The following is a 15,136-nucleotide window of genomic DNA, read 5'->3' as shown; positions in this document are numbered from 1 at the left end:
TTTTTCAACCGATTCAACCCATTCCAACTTTCAACTGTTCATCATGTTTCTACCTATTCCACAACTTCCCAAAAACTTCACATCTTTTATTTTGAAATTCACACCCAATTCCTTTTTCCCTTCTCATTTCTACATTTTTCAACCGATTCAACCCATTCCAACTTTCAACTGTTCATCATTTTTCTACCTATTCCACAACTTCCCACTTACCAAAAACTTCAATTCTTTTATTTTGAAATTCACACCTAATTCCCTTTTCCCTTCTCATTTCTACATTTTTCAACCGATTCAACCCATTCCAACTTTCAACTGTTCATCATTTTTCTACCTATTCCACAACTTCCCACTTACCAAAAACTTCACATCTTTTATTTTGAAATTCACACCCAATTCCCTTTTCCCTTCTCATTTCTACATTTTTCAACCGATTCAACCCATTCCAACTTTCAACTGTTCATCATTTTTCGACCTATTCCACAACTTCCCACTTACCAAAAACTTCACATCTTTTATTTTGAAATTCACACCCAATTCCCTTTTCCCTTCTCATTTCTACATTTTTCAACCGATTCAACCCATTCCAACTTTCAACTGTTCATCATTTTTCGACCTATTCCACAACTTCCCAAAACCTTCACATCTTTTATTTTGAAATTCACACCCAATTCCTTTTTCCCTTCTCATTTCTACATTTTTCAACCAATTCAACCCATTCCAACTTTCAACTGTTCATCATTTTTCGACCTATTCCACAACTTCCCACTTACCAAAAACTTCACATCTTTTATTTTGAAATTCGCCACAAATTCTCCAAATATTCTACATTTCTCAAGTAATTCAACACGTTTCAACATCGTTCGGCAGCATTCCCCGAAGAAGTTATTCATACATTTCGCCTTCACACGCAATTTCTCCAGAAATTGCAAAATTCTAGTTATTATTATTATTCTCTACGTTTCTCCACACTTTTTTGACACGTTTCATCTTCCACATAATTCATCCGATTCACTCCATTCCACTTTTCACGTATTCCAAATATTCACGCGACGAGCGCTTGTATTTTGCTCGTTCCGAAAATTTTCCGATTCCGCAAAATTCCCAAAATTCCGACAAATTTTTCCCCATTCATTCTTAATGGCACATTCGACATTTCACATTTACGTCGTTCCAATTTGAAATTCACATCATTCAGCACATTCTAATCACATTCGGAAGGATTCTCGACATTCCCAAAATTCCCAAATTCGAAAATTTCACGTTTTCACGTTAAAAATTCCGACAAATTTTCACAAAATTTCGTTTTTCACCTCTAACTTCTACATTTTTCAACCGATTCAACTCGTTCCAACTTTCAACTGTTCATCTTTTGCCTACCTATTCCACAACGTCCCACTTACCAAAAACTTCACATCTTTTATTTTGAAATTCAACCAAAATTCTCTAAAATTTCGTTTTTCTACTCTAATTTCTACATTTTTCAACCGATTCAACCCATTCCAACTTTCAACTGTTCATTATTTTTCTACTGATTCCACAACTTCCCACTTACCAAAAGCTTCACATCTTTTATTTTGAAATTCACACCCAATTCCTTTTCCCTTCTCATTTCTACATTTTTCAACCGATTCAACCCATTCCAACTTTCAACTGTTCATCATTTTTCTACCTATTCCACAACTTCCCACTTACCAAAAACTTCACATCTTTTATTTTGAAATTCACACCCAATTCTCCAATATTTCCGTTTCTCCTTCTCATTTCTACATTTTTCAACCGATTCAACCCATTCCAACTTTCAACTGTTCATCATTTTTCTACCTATTCCACAACTTCCCACTTACCAAAAACTTCACATCTTTTATTTTGAAATTCACACCCAATTCCTTTCTCCCTTCTCATTTCTACATTTTTCAACAGATTCAACCCATTCCAAATTTATTCACTTAATTCACCTTATTCTTCCCACATTCACTCCCATTCACCCCCACTTCCACTACGCTTACACAATTCAACCCTTGACCCCCAATTCCAGTGTGGCGGCCATCTTGGATGACCCTGAAGTGCCACCAATGAACCCAGAATGAACCGGAAGTGGCCCAAATCAAACCGAAAGTGACCCCAAATAGACCGGAAGTGACCTCAGGTAAACCGGAAGTGACCCCAAATCAAACCGGAAGTGACCCCAAATGTACCGGAAGTGACCTTTTTAGACCGGAAATGACCCCTAATAAACCGGAAGTGACCTCAGACGAACCGGAAGTGACCCAAATTAAACCGGAAGTGACCCAAATAAACCGGAAGTGACCCCAAATAGACCGGAAGTGACCCCAAATAGACCGGAAGTGACCTCTGGTAAACCGGAAGTGACCCCAAATCAAACCGGAAGTGACCCCAAATGAACCGGAAGTGACCCTTTTAGACCGGAAATGACCCCAAATAAACCGGAAGTGACCTCAGCTAAACCGGAAGTGACCTGTTTTAAACCGGAAGTGACCCAAATAAACCGGAAGTGACCCAAACTAGACCGGAAGTGACCCGAATCAAACCGGAAGTGACCTTATTTCAACACTGAGTGGCCCAAATAGCTACATTTGCGCTAACTTTTTCGTTTTTTGTCTGATTTAACCCGTTTCAACTTTCAACTGTACATCTTTTGCCTACCTATTCCACAACTTCCCACTTACCAAAAATTCCAAATTCGAAATTCAACCAAATTCTCCAAAATTTCGTTTTTCTACTCTAATTTCTACATTTTTCAACCGATTCAACCCATTCCAACTTTCAACTGTTCATCTTTTGCCTACCTATTCCACAACTTCCCACTTACCAAATATTCCAAACTTTCAATTTTGAAATTCACCACAAATTCTCCAAATATTCTACATTTCTCAAGTAATTCAACACGTTTCAACATCGTTCGGCAGCATTCCCCGAAAAAGTTATTCATACATTTCGCCTTCACACGCAATTTCTCCAGAAATTGCAAAATTCTAGTTATTATTATTATTCTTCTATTTTATTCTCCTCACTTTTTTGTCCCGTTTCATCTTTCACATAATTCATCCGATTCACTCCATTCCACTTTTCACGTATTCCAAATATTCAGGAAAGGGGTGCTTGTATTTTTCTCATTCCGAAAATTTTCCGATTCCGCAAAATTCCCAAAATTCCGACAAATTTTTCCCCATCCATTCTTAATGGCACATTCGACATTTCACAAAATTTCGTTTTTCACCTCTAACTTCTACATTTTTCAACCGATTCAACCCATTCCAACTTTCAACTGTTCATCTTTTGCCTACCTATTCCACAACTTCCCACTTACCAAAAATTCCAAATTTTCAAATTTGAAATTCAACCGAAATTCTCTCAAATTCCGTTATTCCACTCTAATTTCTACATTTTTCAACCGATTCAACCCGTTCCAACTTTCAACTGTTCATCTTTTGCCTACCTATTCCACAACTTCCCACTTACCAAAAGTTCCAAATTTTCAAATTTGAAATTCAACCAAAATTCTCTCAAATTCCGTTATTCCACTCTAATTTCTACATTTTTCAACCGATTCAACCCGTTCCAACTTTCAACTGTTCATCTTTTGCCTACCTATTCCACAACTTCCCACTTACCAAAAATTCCAAATTCTCAAATTTGAAATTCAACCAAAATTCTCTAAAATTTCGTTTTTCTACTCTAATTTCTACATTTTTCGACCGATTCAACCCGTTCCACATTTATTCCCCTTATTCACCTTATGCTTACCACATTCACTCCCATTCACCCCCACTTCCACTATGCTTCCCACATTCACTCCCATTCACCCCCACTTCCACTATGCTTACACAATTCAACCCTTGACCCCCAATTCCAGTGTGGCGGCCATCTTGGATGACCCTGAAGTGCCACCAATGAACCCAGAATGAACCGGAAGTGCCCCAAATCAAACCGAAAGTGACCCCAAATAGACCGGAGGTGACCTCAGGTAAACCGGAAGTGACCCCAAATCAAACCGGAAGTGACCCCAAATGTACCGGAAGTGACCATTTTAGACCGGAAATGACCCCTAATAAACCGGAAGTGACCTCAGACGAACCGGAAGTGACCCAAATTAAACCGGAAGTGACCCAAATTAAACCGGAAGTGACCCAAATAAACCGGAAGTGACCCCAAATAGACCGGAAGTGACCTCTGGTAAACCGGAAGTGACCCCAAATCAAACCGGAAGTGACCCCAAATGAACCGGAAGTGACCTATTTAGACCGGAAATGACCCCAAATAAACCGGAAGTGACCTCAGCTAAACCGGAAGTGACCTGTTTTAAACCGGAAGTGACCCAAATAAACCGGAAGTGACCCAAACTAGACCGGAAGTGACCCGAATCAAACCGGAAGTGACCTTATTTCAACACTGAGTGGCCCAAATAGCTACATTTGCGCTAACTTTTTCGTTTTTTGTCTGATTTAACCCGTTTCGACATTTTTACCCCAAAAGTGAACCTCCTGAGGCCGTTTTTTTTTTTTGTTCCAAATTTAGAAAGATTTTGGCGCAATTGCTTTTTTTTATTTTCCCATTCATTCTCTATGGGGATTCAACATTTGCTCTAACTTCTACATTTTTTAACTGATTCAACTCGTTCCAACTTTCAACTGTACATCTTTTGCCTACCTATTCCACAACTTCCCACTTACCAAAAATTCCAAATTCGAAATTCAACCAAATTCTCCAAAATTTCGTTTTTCTACTCTAATTTCTACATTTTTCAACCGATTCAACCCATTCCAACTTTCAACTGTTCATCTTTTGCCTACCTATTCCACAACTTCCCACTTACCAAAAATTCCAAACTTTCAAATTTGAAATTCACCACAAATTCTCCAAATATTCTACATTTCTCAAGTAATTCAACACGTTTCAACATCGTTCGGCAGCATTCCCCGAAAAAGTTATTCATACATTTCGCCTTCACACGCAATTTCTCCAGAAATTGCAAAATTCTAGTTGAAATTAAAATCTGTTTTTGAACTAAGAACGTACAGGCCCATACAGTGCAGAATTTAGAGATATGGACGCAAATGTAGTTTAACAAATATGCCACCAATGTGATGTTTGAATTTTTGCCTTCTTGTTTTTATATTGTGTCGCGTACATGTATGTCTATCGTGTTATGTGTCTCGTCACCGTGGGATAGAGAAAAACGTAATTTCGGTCTCTTTGTGTGTTGTGACATGTGGAGAGATTGACAATAAAGCTGACTTTGACTTTGACTCTTAATGGCCTCGCTCTTTGCAGGGTCCCTGCTCCTCTTCAGTCATCCAGGAATTCAGCTACATGCTATTAAAAACGGGCACAGTGACACTGAAAGCCCAGATTGACAAGAAGGGTTACACACCAGGCCAGATTATTCAACTGTCCGCTGTCGTCCACAATAAATCAGAGAAGAGAACAAGCAATATAAAGGCCTCTCTGGAGCAGGTAAAACTTCCTCTACTTGCATCAAATACTCCCCTGCCAAATTTTCACCACTCTGTACTGTTTTATTTTATTTGCCATGAAGCAGTTGAGTTACACAAGCGTTTTCATCATCGTATGTCAATAATGTGACATGTGTCAAAACGAAATGACAAGGACATTTGATTTCACTATTATCAGTGACAACTTTATCACAGCAGCATTAGTATATAAGTAAAGAAATATAAAGACAAAAAAACCCCACACTTTTTTATTTTGAATACATAAAATTTGTGATTTTACTAACCCCATGTTCTGTTTGACATGAATATCTCAAAATAGTAGCACTAAAAGACCACAAATGCCATGGAATTTACTCAAAATAATTTAAAATGGCAATGATATTCTTCTAGTATGGAATGGTATTAAAACATCAATCTACGAAGACAGTTACCGTATTTTTCGGACTATAAGTCGCGTTTTCTTTCATAGTTTGGGTGGGGGGGCGACTTGTACTTGTGCGATCTAGGGCGCTTGCGTGTGTTGGCTCATGTTGAGCTCTTGATTTGTGAAATAAAGAGCCGGTTACCAAACCCACGTCTTGCCTGGTACTTTGGTAAAGCTACAATATAGTTATATACTAGATCTGTGGAATAATTGGGGCCGCAGCTGAGGATGAGGCTGACGGTGCACATAGGTCCGCAATCGACAGCTGTTTTTTTGTTGTTTTTTTGACACAGAGAATGAATATTCCGGTGGATTTAATGATTTGGAGTGACACGGATGGTTCCTAAAAATTACATTTATTTGATATATCTAGTGTGACGTCAGCAGCCCACGTAGTTCGGCGTCAACAGCTGTGTATTTTTCTTCTTTTTCTTTTTTTTTTTACACAGAGGATAAATATTCCGATGGATTTAATGATTTAGAGTGTCACGGATTTGTTAAGATTGTTCTTTACATTACATTTATTTGATATACCGTTTTTTTCCGTGTATAATGCGGAAAATTTAACTAATTTATTGTCCTAAAATCTGGGGTGTGCATTATACTTGGGTACAATTTTTTTTTTAATTTTGTTTTTTTTAAAGAAAATCATGGTACAACAAAATCAACAACAGGACTGACCGACAAAGTCATGGAACAAAAAGACAGGGTGACATTACCAAAGACAGGAACAGAAACCAAACAGACATCATGACAGTAACACATGCAATGATCCGACGGTGAGCGATGGGCAGACAGGACTTAAATACAAAACACGTTACATTGATTGAGGTGACACAGGAAGGGAGGGGCGACGCGAACAGAAACTATGGCAACCTAGACACATAGCAAAACTGGGGATGAGACATGACAAATCTCCCTCGAAATAAAACTTGAAATCACCTTTCTTCTTGTTTGTTGTCAATCGCGCATCGCATTCAGCCATCCTGCCCAACACACTTAGTCAGTAAAAATCATAATTGACGACACATCGTTTGATGCGATGGTGCAATCCTTGATGGTGTGTTATTGCCAAATATTGTTTGTTTTTTAAACTCCATCGCGGACCGGACGTCATACGGAGGCAGTATCACTGCGCATGCGCACTATGGATCCGATGCGCAGAACGGATGCGCAAGACACGTCAGCTATATAAAGAGCGAGAGTTCAGTTTTCTTCCTATTAGTTTCAATTCACAGTTTAATTAGCAGTTTCAATCAGAAAATAACAAAATGCGTATTACAGGTAATATTTTATTTCACAACACTTTGCCTTGTTCCTTTCGTCTCTGCTGTTCACTTCAAACACGCTCCATACGAACGCAATGCTCTCTTACCAGACGCTTGCTCGATCACCTGCTCGTTTGCTGTCACAATGTACCCTACACAAATCCAAAACATTTGTTGCGGCTCCGAGTCACGACGAAGGGCAAGTTTTGGTTTCCAAGGGTATTTTTATTCCTCTTCAACTTCTCTCCCATACAGAGCCGCCTTTTTCACATGTCCGCACGCCTTTTTCACATGGGGATGAGACATGACAAATCTCCCTCGAAATAAAACTTGAAATCACCTTTCTTCTTGTTTGTTGTCAATCGCGCATCGCATTCAGCCATCCTGCCCAACACACTTAGTCAGTAAAAATCATAATTGACGACACATCGTTTGATGCGATGGTGCAATCCTTGATGGTGTGTTATTGCCAAATATTGTTTGTTTTTTAAACTCCATCGCGGACCGGACGTCATACGGAGGCAGTATCACTGCGCATGCGCACTATGGATCCGATGCGCAGAACGGATGCGCAAGACACGTCAGCTATATAAAGAGCGAGAGTTCAGTTTTCTTCCTATTAGTTTCAATTCACAGTTTAATTAGCAGTTTCAATCAGAAAATAACAAAATGCGTATTACAGGTAATATTTTATTTCACAACACTTTGCCTTGTTCCTTTCGTCTCTGCTGTTCACTTCAAACACGCTCCATACGAACGCAATGCTCTCTTACCAGACGCTTGCTCGATCACCTGCTCGTTTGCTGTCACAATGTACCCTACACAAATCCAAAACATTTGTTGCGGCTCCGAGTCACGACGAAGGGCAAGTTTTGGTTTCCAAGGGTGTTTTTATTCCTCTTCAACTTCTCTCCCATACAGAGCCGCCTTTTTCACATGTCCGCACGCCTTTTTCACATGTCCGCACTGATCGCGGTGGTGCCTTTATGGGCAGTCGGAGAAATCAACGCCAACAAAAAAAAATACATCCAGCCTTGTTAAGACCATAACAAAGACTATAAAAATGGGACCCATTGCCTCCCTGTGTGTGTGACGATCATTGGGATTTAAAAAAAAACAAAAAAAACAAAAAGAAAAACAAAACAAATATATTTTTGGGTGCGTATTATACATAGGTACAGGCTTTTTTTCAGCATCACCATGCCATTTTTAGGGTGCGTATTCAAGAGTTCAAGAGTTCAAGAGTTTTTTTATTCGCCATGTTTGAGCGTGCCAAACAAGGAATTTGACTTCGGTAGAAACACACCCTCTGTTCAACATTTAGGTGACTAACAACATTCAGGACATGTGAATAATGCAAAAACAGTGTAGACAAATTCAAGAAGGTGTGAGGAGCAGGATGTTATTGCACAGTAATGTCTCTGAGACTCTATGAGTGGTGTGAGTTCATCAGAGCAACAGCCTGGGGGAAGAAGCTGTCTCTGTGTCTGCTGGTTTTGGCGTACCGAGCTCTATAACGCCGTCCGGAGGGGAGTAGTTCAAACAGACTGCAACCCGGGTGAGAAGGGTCTGTAGAGATGTTCCTTGCCCGATTCCTGGTCCTGGACAGGTACAAGTCTTGGATAGATGGGAGGTTGATTCCAATGATCTTTTCTGCAGTTCTGATTGTCCGTTGTAGTCTGTGCTTGTCTTGTTTGGAGGCCGATCCAAACCAGACAGTGATGGAGGTGCAGAGGACAGACTGGATGATGGCAGTGTAGAAGGTCTTCAGAAGCTCTCGGGGCGCATTATACACGGAAAAAAACGGTATCTAGTCTGACGTCAGCAGCGCACGTAATCTTTCCGGCGTCAATAGCTGTGCGTGTGTGTGTGTGTGTGTGTGTGTCTGTGCATTTTTTTTTTTTTTAAGTGACACAAGACGAAGATTCCGTTGGATTTAAAGATTTGGAGTGACACGGGTGGTTTGATAAAATTCCATCCATCCATCTTCTTCCGCTTATCCGGGATCGGGTCACGGGGGCAGCAGCTTTAGGAGGGACTCCCAGACATCCCTCTCCCCAGCCACTTCATCCAGCTCATCACGAGGGATCCCAAGGCGTTCCCAGGTCAGCTGGGAGACATAGTCTCTCCAGCGCGTCCTGGGTCGTCCCCGGGGTCTCCTACCGGTGGGACATGCCCGGAACACCTCCCCAGGGAGGCGTCCAGGAGGTATCGTGATGAGATGCCCGAGCCACCTCATCTGGTTCCTCTCAACGTGGAGGAGCAGCGGCTTTACTCCGAGTCTCTCCCGGATGACCGAGCTTCTCACCATATCTCTAAGGGAGAGCCCGGACACCCTGCGGAGGAAACTCATTTCGGCCGCTTGTATCCTGGATCTCGTTCTTTCGGTCACGACCCATAGCTCGTGACCATAGGTGAGGGTAGGAGCATAGATCGACCAGTAAATCGAGAGCTTTGCCTTTTGGCTCAGCTCTCTCTTCACCACGACGGACAGGTACAGAGTCCGCATTGCTGCCAAAGTTGGACCGCCTGTCGATCTCGCGCTCCAACATGCTCTCACTCGTGAACAAGATCCCAAGATACTTGAACTCCTCCACTTGGGGCAGGATCTCATCCCCGATCCGGAGAGGTCATTCCACCCTTTTCCGACCAAGGACCATGGACTCGGATTTGGAGGTGCTGACCCTCATCCCGACCGCTTCACACTCAGCTGCGAACCGCTCCAGTGAAAGCTGGAGATCACGACTTGAAGAAGCCAACAGCACCACATCGTCTGCAAAAAGCAGAGACGTGATGCTGAGGTCCCCAAACCAGACACCCTCAACGCCTCGGCTGCGCCTAGAAATTCTCTCCATAAAAATTGTGAACAGAATCTGTGACAAAGGGCAGCCTTGGCGGAGTCCAACCCTCATTGGGAACGAATCCAACTTACCGCTGGAAATGCGGATCAAACTCTGGCATCGGTGATACAGGGACCGAACCGCCCTTATCAGTTGGCATGGCACCCCGTACTCCCGAAGAACCCTCCACAGAACCTCCTGAGGGACACGGTCGAACGCCTTCTCCAAGTCCACAAAACACGTGGACTGGTTGGGCGAACTCCCATGCACCCTCGAGGATCCTGCCGAGGGTGTAGAGCTAGTCCACTGTTCTACGGCCAGGACGAAGGCCACACTGCTCCTCCTGAATCTGAGGTTTGACCTCCCGATGGACCCTTCTCCCCAGCACCCCTGAATAGACCTTACCAGCGAGGCTGAGGAATGTGATTCCCCTGTAATTGGAACACACCCTCCGGTCCCCCTTCTTAAAGAGGGTAACCACCACCCCAGTCTGCCAATCCAGAGGCACCGTCCCCGATGTCCACGCAATGTTGCAGACCCAGTAGGACAGGTGGATGGGTTTGTCTCTGTTAAAAACACACTCCAAGTAAAGATGTGTGTTCTCATCTTGGAAGATGAACATTGTGAGTCTATTTTTATAGAGATCGGGAATAATGACAAATCTGTAATTGCTGGTGTTATCTAACGCCCTCCAGACTCGCCTTTAAACACTTTCTGTTCCAAGTTGAATGATCTCTTGCACAAAGTAAACAACCTGAAAAAAGACTGCATCCTCCTTGGTGATCTCAATATTGACATATCCAAGGAAGATGGAGCTAAACAAGACTTTATTAACACTATTCATTTCTCCTCTTTCTTCCCCACTATTAATTGCTTTACTAATGTGACCAAGTCATCAAAAACAATCATTGATCATTTTATAACAAACATACAAAGTACTAAATTGTCAATAGGAGTTTTACAGATAATTTTCCCATTGTATTATTTTGGGGCTCAAGTAACCGGTCTTCACCTCCAATCACGAGAATAAATACTAAAATTGTAAATGTAAGAACATTACAACATTTTGCTGTACACTTACAAAGTCCTGGGATCCGGTCTACACTTGTAGGACTCCTAATGAAGCATATGACATTTTAATCAAGATTATTCAAGATTCAGTGAATATCACCATTCCAGAGAAGACTATTAGGTGCAGTACTACCCTCCAGAGCCCCTGGATAACACAGGGAATCCTAAAATCTATGAAACGTAAAAATAATCTGTACAAAGTCTACATGAAAAATCCTTCTAGCCTTAATAAAGACAAATATATCTCCTATAAAAATAAACTTACACATATAAGAAAAAGAAAAAGACAACACCACACACAGCTCTTACAGGCATCGAAGGGGGACTGCAAGGAGACCTGGAATGTGCTAAATTAAGTCTTAAAGAGGAGACTACGTTCCCTGATATTGATGACACCACTGCGATTCTAGCACAAAATTAAAATGATTACTTTACCTCAATAGGTCTAAACCTCAGTAAGAAAATCAAGCAACCACAGGGATTATCTTTTAAACAGTTTCTCACTGGTAACTATGGTCATTCCTTTTACGTACATGGCACCTGCTGAACCTTTTAAGATAATTTCTAACTTGAAGAGCTCACATACTGTTGGCATTGATGGACTATCTGGTAAAATGGTAAAAGCCATTGCGCACATTATTGTAGAGCCTTTGGCCCATTGTATTTATCTTTCCCTACTTACTGGGACTGTACCCAAGAAGTTGAAAATATCCAAGGTCATCCCAATTTTTAAACCTGGAGACAAAAATGACCTCAGTAACTACCGACCAATTTCTATTTTACCAGTTCTTTCTAAAGTGATGGAGAAGGTTGTGTACAATAGACTAAGTGGCTACCTTGACATGCTGAATATTCTTGTTCCTTCCCAGTTTGGTTTTAGAAAAAAAGAGTACGACATTTATGCCAATGATTGATCTTTTCAAAAAAAATTAATGACTGCATGTAAGGATCAGACAGTTCAGCCATGTGCAGAGCGACCAGACTTTATTGTGAAAGGGAAGAGGATCGATGGAGTCTTGGAGCGGTGGACAGGCGAGGCTGTATTCGCTGGGCGTGGGTGGCTGGATGACAGGACGCTTCTGGAGCGGGCGACTGCTGCTGCAAAAGCGGGAGAGGACTGACAAGACAAGGACAGAATCACCAGGAAACGGGGAGTTAAGCTTTCTAAGATTGATGCGGACAAGGACATGACGAGACAAGCTGACAACTGGAGTTGCGCTGGTCGCGCTAATATAGCCCTCCTAATGAGCCAGCGTCAGGTGCTGGTGATCAGGGTGATAGAGGGGCATGGCTGAGCGGCCGGCAACACCCATTCGTGACAGAACCAACTCCACAAGGGACGGCCCCCGACATCCCCAGGAGACACCAGAACACCCCCCCCCAACCCACCGGAACGGGCGGGCGGGATCAGGACTCCGTCCGTCTCGGACGCCCCCGCCAAGGGCTCGGCCTGTCCGGATGCCATCTGTGAAACTCCGTGATGAGTGACGGGTCGAGGATCCAACGGCTCGGCACCCAGGAGTGGTGCGCGTCGTCGTAACCCCCCCAGTCCACGAGGTACTGGAAACCCCGGCCACAGCGGCGCAACTGGAGCAAGGAACGGACAGTGTAGACCGGCTCCCCCTTGACGAGCCGGGGTGGCGGCGCAGCAGACACCGAGACCAGCAGACTCTCAAACACGGTCTTCACACGAGAGACATGGAATGTGGGATGGACTCTCATGGAACCTGGGAGGCGCAAGCGAATGGCGGACGGGCTGATCAACTTGCGTATAGGGAATGGACCAACAAAGCGAGGGGCCAGCTTGCGGGATCCCTAGCGTAATGGCAAGTCCCGTGTCGAGAGCCACATGTACTGTCCCACGCTGTACCTCGGAACCGGCATCCGCCGCTTGTTCGCCTGGCGAGTGTAGCCTGCAACTGAGCGGAGGAGAGAGACCCGGGCTCTTGCCCAGGCTCGGTGACAGCGGCAAACACAGCCCAAGGCGGACGGGCACGCTGCACTACGCTCCTGGTGGGCAAACAGGGGCGGCTGGTATCCAAAGACGCACTGGAAGAGCGAAAGCCCCGTGGCTGAACTGGGGAGGGTATTATGTGCATACTCCACCCATGGGAGCTGTTTGGCCCACCCGTGCTGATCTTCAGCGGCCATGCATCAGAGGGACTCCTAGTTCTGGTTAAGACCCTCTGCTTGCCCGTTTGACTGCGGGTGAAACCCAGAGGAGAAGCTGGCCATGGCGCCGACGAGCCGACAGAATTCTGTCCAGAAGGCAGAGGCGAATTGTGGGCCTCGGTCCGACACGATGTCCCGCGGAAGACCGTGGTAACGAAAGATCTCCCACAGCATAATGGACGCCGTTTGCTTCGCCGACGGAAGCTTAGGCAGGGGAATAAAATGGGTCATCTTACTAAAGTGGTCCACAACTGTAAGAACCACGGTGTTCCCCTCCGAGGGCGGAAGGCCCGTGACAAAGTCAATCGACAAGTGGAACCAGGGGCGCCGAGGAACGGGCAACGGTTGGAGTAATCCGGCTGGAGTACGATTCGACGCCTTGCAGCGGTTACAGATAATTGCTGGGCCCGGGTTGATTGCGCGAAGCGGCCTCCACCTGGCGCTCAATCTCCCATGACAGGGTCGCGACTCGAACGGAGCTCGGAAGGATGTTGGGGACCGGGCCCCGCTCCTCCTCCCCACTAGGGAACACGCGAGACAGGGCGTCTGCCTTGGCGTTGCGGGAAGCCAGCCTGTAGGAGAGCGAGAAGTTAGAACCATCAAAAAACAGAGCTGTCTGAGGTTGCCTGGCATTCAGCCTCTTAGCCAATTGCAGGTACTCCAAGTTACGGTGGTCTGTCCAAACATTGAACGACGAGGCGGCGCCCTCTAGCCAATGCCGCCATTCCTCCAAAGCCAGCTTGACAGCGAGGAGTTCCCGGTTGCCGATGTCGTCATTGCGTTCTGCGGATGACAAGCAGCGTGAGAAGAAAGCACACGGATGGAGACGATTGTCTTGGCTGCAGCGCTGGGACAGCAGCCCTCCGATGCCCACGTTCGAGGCGTCGGACCTCGACCACAAATTGCCTCTCGGGATCTGGCACCCGAAGGATTGGGCGGTCGTAAAGCTTCAGCTCTTCAGCTCTCCGTGTGGCGTGCTCCGCTGGCTCCGTTCATTTGTACGGAGAGGTGGGGCTGGTGAGAGCAGTGAGAGGAGCAACCACTGTGCTGTATCCGCGGATGAAGCGGCGATAAAAATGTGCAAAAAGGTGATAAAAAGGTCCATCGCCTCCTCCAGGGTTCAAGGGCGATTGTATGCCACCATCCCGTCCTTCATATAGTCTGCGAGCCCGTGGAGGAAGGTGCTTACCAGGGACGGGGTGTTCCAAGGACTGCTTCCTGCCAGCGTCTGGAACTTTAGGGTGTATTCGGCCACAGAGCAACGACCCTGGCGCAGCATCGCCAGCTCGGCTGCATCCTCAGCGGCAGAGCCCAGATCAAACAGCCGAAGCAGTTCCTCCGCGAAGGCAGCGAGCGTGTCACATGCAGAGGACCCTCTTTCATACTCGGCCAGACCCCAAAGACGTGCCTCGCCCAGGAGGTGGCCCAAAGCAAACCCCACCTTGGCTGGTTCGGAAGCAAAGGTGACCGGCTGAAGACCGAACATGATGCGGCAGTCTGTCATGAAAGCCCGGACATACTTGGGATCGCCGCTGAACTTCTCAAGGTTACCCAGGCGGGGTTCCGGAACATCAACGAGTTGTCTGGCTTCTGGGACTGGGCGTAGGAGTGGAGACGGGCGCCGGCGCAACCGAGGCAGCGTCTACGGGTGAATTATGGATTGGCAGCCCTTGGAGGCTGCCCAGGATCTGCGACATTTCTTGCCGTTGCTGCTCTATTTGCTGTTACTGGCCAATCAAAATCAGGGTTAGGAGATCTGCTGACAGGCTGCTGACGGCGGTCTCTGCTTCCTCCAGTTGGATCAATGCCGTCTGATCGCTTGCTGGCTGCATAGTGATTCAAGATTCAAGAGTTTTTATTCGCCATGTTTGAGCGTGCCAAACAAGGAAT

The 15,136-nt window shown here is 44.9% G+C and overlaps 1 protein-coding gene across 12 annotated transcripts in view; it reads left to right on the top strand.

Annotated features, from left to right (window-relative positions):
* The window catches only part of ehmt1a (euchromatic histone-lysine N-methyltransferase 1a), a 182,477-nt gene that overhangs the window by 25,995 nt on the left and 141,346 nt on the right, over nucleotides 1-15,136 (top strand). For 10 of the 12 annotated variants that reach the window (XR_009714438.1, XM_061278714.1, XM_061278713.1 and 7 more), the window contains one exon: nucleotides 5,290-5,472. The exons of the other annotated variants lie outside the window; for them this stretch is intronic. Coding sequence is in view for 9 of the 10 variants with exons in the window: in XM_061278714.1 (XP_061134698.1) it covers nucleotides 5,290-5,472 (183 nt within the window). In the remaining variant the exon portion in view is untranslated. The remainder of the gene's footprint in view (nucleotides 1-5,289; nucleotides 5,473-15,136) is intronic. 12 annotated transcript variants of the gene reach the window in all.

Source organism: Syngnathus typhle, linkage group LG5, assembly GCF_033458585.1.
Source record: "Syngnathus typhle isolate RoL2023-S1 ecotype Sweden linkage group LG5, RoL_Styp_1.0, whole genome shotgun sequence".
Taxonomy (NCBI): domain Eukaryota; kingdom Metazoa; phylum Chordata; class Actinopteri; order Syngnathiformes; family Syngnathidae; genus Syngnathus; species Syngnathus typhle.
Note: the sequence above shows the minus strand (reverse complement) of the source record. Positions and strands in the feature narration are given on the sequence as shown.